General features: G+C 58.5%; 1 protein-coding gene across 4 annotated transcripts; it reads right to left on the reverse strand.

The window, feature by feature from the left end:
- Positions 1-2,044: 2,044 nt before the first annotated feature.
- Positions 2,045-3,671, reverse strand: CDIP1 (cell death inducing p53 target 1; the record flags this gene model as incomplete). 4 transcript variants are annotated; one of them, XM_079718509.1, is made up of 4 exons in its annotated part: positions 2,045-2,156; positions 2,279-2,435; positions 3,416-3,451; positions 3,587-3,671. In XM_079718509.1, 4 exons carry the CDS (start codon positions 3,669-3,671, stop codon positions 2,045-2,047), a joined length of 390 nt encoding a protein of 129 aa, XP_079574635.1. The 4 variants fall into 4 exon arrangements, with proteins under 4 accessions (XP_079574635.1, XP_079574634.1, XP_079574633.1 ...); XM_079718508.1 differs by having other exon boundaries at positions 3,296-3,451; XM_079718507.1 differs by having other exon boundaries at positions 2,279-2,501; positions 3,296-3,451.
- Between the last annotated feature and the right edge of the window lie 321 nt (positions 3,672-3,992).

The following is a 3,992-nucleotide window of genomic DNA, read 5'->3' on the forward strand; positions in this document are numbered from 1 at the left end:
CTTCCTGGTGTGATGTCATCCTTCTCGATGGCCCCTGGCAGCCCCTCATGGGCTCCCAATACTGCCGGTCACGTTCCAGCAGTGCACCTCTCCAGGGCAGTCACTGTGACCATCTCACAGAGACCCTTAAAGTCCATGTGGTCCCGTGGTTTTCTAATTCTCAGAGTGCTTTGGAGTTTTCCTACTTTTTGAAATTTTTTTTTAATAACTAAGATAAAAGAGCAATAGAAATGTTCATTTTAATAGGAATTTATTACCGGTTTTATATATTGAGGATCTGTGAAAGTTTTACTCAGAAAAGGGTTCAATGGTGGGGACACTTTTTTCAATAACTGACCGAGCCCACTTGCCTTCACAAGTCAGATGAGGGGCAGGGGCAGAGCCGGCCAGAACCTGCGGGCCCAGCTGCCTGCCTACCCCCAATAGCCTCAACCCCAGTGGCTCTGTCTTGCTTAAGGGAGTGAGGGTACCTCCCTGCAGGGTGGGATGACCCTGAGCTCTAGCTGGGGGTCTCCAGCTTGCAGACCCTGTGGGTGGATGCGTGGTGTGGAGGCGAGTTACATGCTATCAGTAAGGCGGCCTGACAGAGCCATGAAGCCAACTTCCTGGCGCAGTCACAGCTGGAATCCTAGGGCTCGTCCACACTGGGCTCTGGCGGGTTTAATTAGGGACTGAGATAGCAGTGTCATCCCTGGATAGTTGATTTGGCATAAGCACCGACACCCTGAGGACTCAACCCCCCACCCTTTCCCTCACAAAAGAAGGAAGCCAGGCAAGAGAGCAGAGGCCTCGGGCAGGGGAGTGAAAGGGCCAATTTAATGAGAAACTATAAACTGAGACCGGCCACGATTCACAGTGACAGGAGGCCATGCAGTGGCAGTGCGAGACCAGGAGAGGGGCGGCAGCAGGATACAGTGGTCCACGTGAGCAAGTTCACAGACAAACCATTCAGGAAATAGACAGTGTGGGCTCACGCCCAGGTGAGGGCTAGTGTCCACCAGCACTTGTGCACTTGTGGCTGCTCCTTTCTCGTCCCCAGCCTGTCCCCCGTCCAGTGCTGCAGCTGCTTCTGCTGGAGTGCCCGCTGTTGGAGCGAGCACAGTGACAGGTGACAGCAAGCCAGCCAGGGCAAAGGGCGCAGCGCTTACTGGGAAGAGGATCCATGGAGAGTGCACCGCAGATCTGAGTGTGCCTGCAAGGAGGCCCCTCCTCTCTGTCACCTCTAGTCCCAGCTGGGACACACCCCACAGAGGTTGTCCCCACATGCAGCAAGGACATGGTATACACAGATGGGCTAGGCTCCTGGGCATTTCTTCTGGCCCTAGCAAAGACCAGGGTTCACAGAGGTGTGGCTGGAAAGGGAGCTGGGCAGGGGCCAGAGGAGAGTCCCTTCTTGGCAAGCTAGGGCCCAATCTCTTACCCCATGGCCTGCAGGTGTGCCAATGTCCACATTACCCCAGGTGGCTTCTGGGCACTGTTAAGAGCTCCTGAGTTCTGAGGGCCAGAGTTATTCCTTCTGACCATCATACCTGCCTCTAGCACTCCAAAAACAAACTCAGGCCTGCCTGGGTCCATCCCCCACTCTCAGCCCAGCAGATCAGACATGACTGTGGCTACAGGCTAGGCCCCACTGCAGGCCCCAGGTCTAGGGAACCAACCACTGCTCTGGCTGCTTTTGGTCCCAGGAAGACCCAGGACTGAACCTGTACCTGGTTCAGAAATGGAGGAAGAGACCCCAGCAGGGAGACCATGTGAGATCATTTCCCACTTATCTTTCTGATCACAAACACCAAGCAAACCAGCAGCACACAAGCTCAGTGCCATCCCCCTGCCACTTGTTGACCCTTGGCCTAAAATCCAACAGAATTTTTGCCAAAAGAGTCAGATGCTCAGGAAAGGGCAAGGCGAAGAGGACAAGACTTCCAGGGGACGGACTGGTGGAACAGCTTCCACCCCCAAGTGGGAGCAGGGAAGTGAGCCACTGAGCGCGGGGAGCAAAGCACAGGGGGCCAGACTGACAGTGGGGAGTCCAGTCCCGGCTCCGTTAGCAGAGGCGCTTGTACGTGTAGATGTAGGCTTTGCAGCTGGGGCACGTGTGCGTCACATCCTTGAAGTCGTTGATGAGGCAAGGGATCAAGCAGCAGCCCAGGTCACACCTGAATCGGAGACGGGAAGAGACAGGGAGGCCTGAAGAAAAGGCGCCTGAGGGCCGGGGCCTACTCCAGCGTGGTGGTGGGTGGGCTCAGCCTCCCCACCCAGCAAGCGCTATACCACTTACCCCATGAAGCAGCAGAAGAAGCCCAGCACGAAGTTCATCAGGCCAATCTCATAGGAGATCTTGGTGGTGATGGCCTGCTGGCAGTGGGGACACACCGTCTGCACGGGCGCACCCTCAAAGATCTCTCCCTGCAGCACTGTCACTGTGGTGGCAGCCCCTGAAGGGACCAGGACCGTGGCCGTATGGCCCCCAGGGCCAGGGTAAGGCCCTGGCGGGTAGGGCCCTGGTGGGTAGTAGCCCATGGGTGGATGGGGGCCTGGAGGAGGGTAGAAACCTGGAATGACACGGAAGATGGAGCAAAGACAGATCACTGCCTTGCCACCTGCCCCATGTGAGAGGTGAGCACAAAGCCCTGAGGCCCCCAGCACCCAAGGACATAGGGTGAAGCCTTGGGGACCAGGCCCTGGGCCAAAGTAACCATCCACATTCTCCCAGCCTTTCCTGCTCCCTGTCCCATGGGGGCCAAGACAGAGAAGCTACTTGGCCCAGCCAGATAGGGCAGAGAGCTGGGAACAAGGTCTAACCTCTCCTCTCCTCGGTCTTAGCTTGATGCGTTGGCTCCCTTGCCTCTGACACACAGGGGACAGAGCTGTGCTCAAGGACCTTGACCACAGGAGGGAAAGCCTTGTCTCTCACCAGCCTCTCCTCCCCACCAGCATCAGGTCTTACACTGTGGTGCCAGGGGCCAGCCCACCTGACCAGGGCCCTTCTCCAGCCTGTGTAGTCTCTCAAGAGCTGCTGGGTGAGCAGGATCCCAGGCCTCCACCATGGACTCAGGTTCCTGGCAGCACCTCCAGGAGCCAGCCCTCCCCTGGCAGGGCCCGGGACACCTCTGGCCCACAGAACCTGTACCGTGTTCTAGGGCACCTTCCCACGTCCACCGTCCAGACCCACGATTGGCCCCTCGCCCTTAAATTAAACACCCACACAGATAGGCTACCCACTCGCAGCAAAGGCTGGCTGGCAACCCAGGTGCCATGCTGGGTGCTGGGCTAAGTGGATTCCTTTCCAGCTTACCTGGAGGCATGTAGGTGCTGTCTGCATTCACATGTGGAGGGATGAAGCCAGGCTGGGGCATTGGGTGACCCGGCGGCTCATAGGGTGGGGGGCCAATGTCTGCAGGGGGCAGTGACATGCCCGGTGGGGGCTGCATCACAGCTGGGGAGGTGCGGCCTGGACAGAGAGTGACACAGAGAGGCAGGGAGAGGAAGCTCAGAGGGCTCCAGCCATTGGCGGAGGGCTGCTCCAGGCACCAGCTCCTAGCAGCTGGAAAGGGCAGGAGACAGCAATCAAAGCGCTGAACCCTACCTGGGGTGGGTGGAGCTCCACTTTTCTCCTCCAGAAGGGGGGCTGTGGGGCCCCCAGGGTAAGGAGGGGGCGGCTCATTCGACATCTTTGCTGCTGCTCCTGGACCCTGGAGGACAAACCGAGATGCAAAGTATGCTCCCAGCCCGCCACCCCCAGCCCCCCACCGCCAGTCAGGCACTGGTCTGTGATGAGGGGCTGCAGCACAAGGTGTGTGGTCATCTTCAGAGCTGCCCCTGCTGAGCCCAAGCACACAGGGCCTCCTGTGGCTCCTCCTGAAGGTGTCCCCTGCCCCGGGGCTCAGGTCACCTTTCACTCCCCTCCCCATAAATCTCCATGCTTGTGATGGGCTGGGACCACTTCCTTCGAGAGAGCAGACTGGGCTCCCTGTAGGCCCTGGAGACGCCCC

Source organism: Hyperoodon ampullatus (assembly GCF_949752795.1).
Source record: "Hyperoodon ampullatus genome assembly, chromosome: 14".
Lineage (NCBI taxonomy): Eukaryota > Metazoa > Chordata > Mammalia > Artiodactyla > Ziphiidae > Hyperoodon > Hyperoodon ampullatus.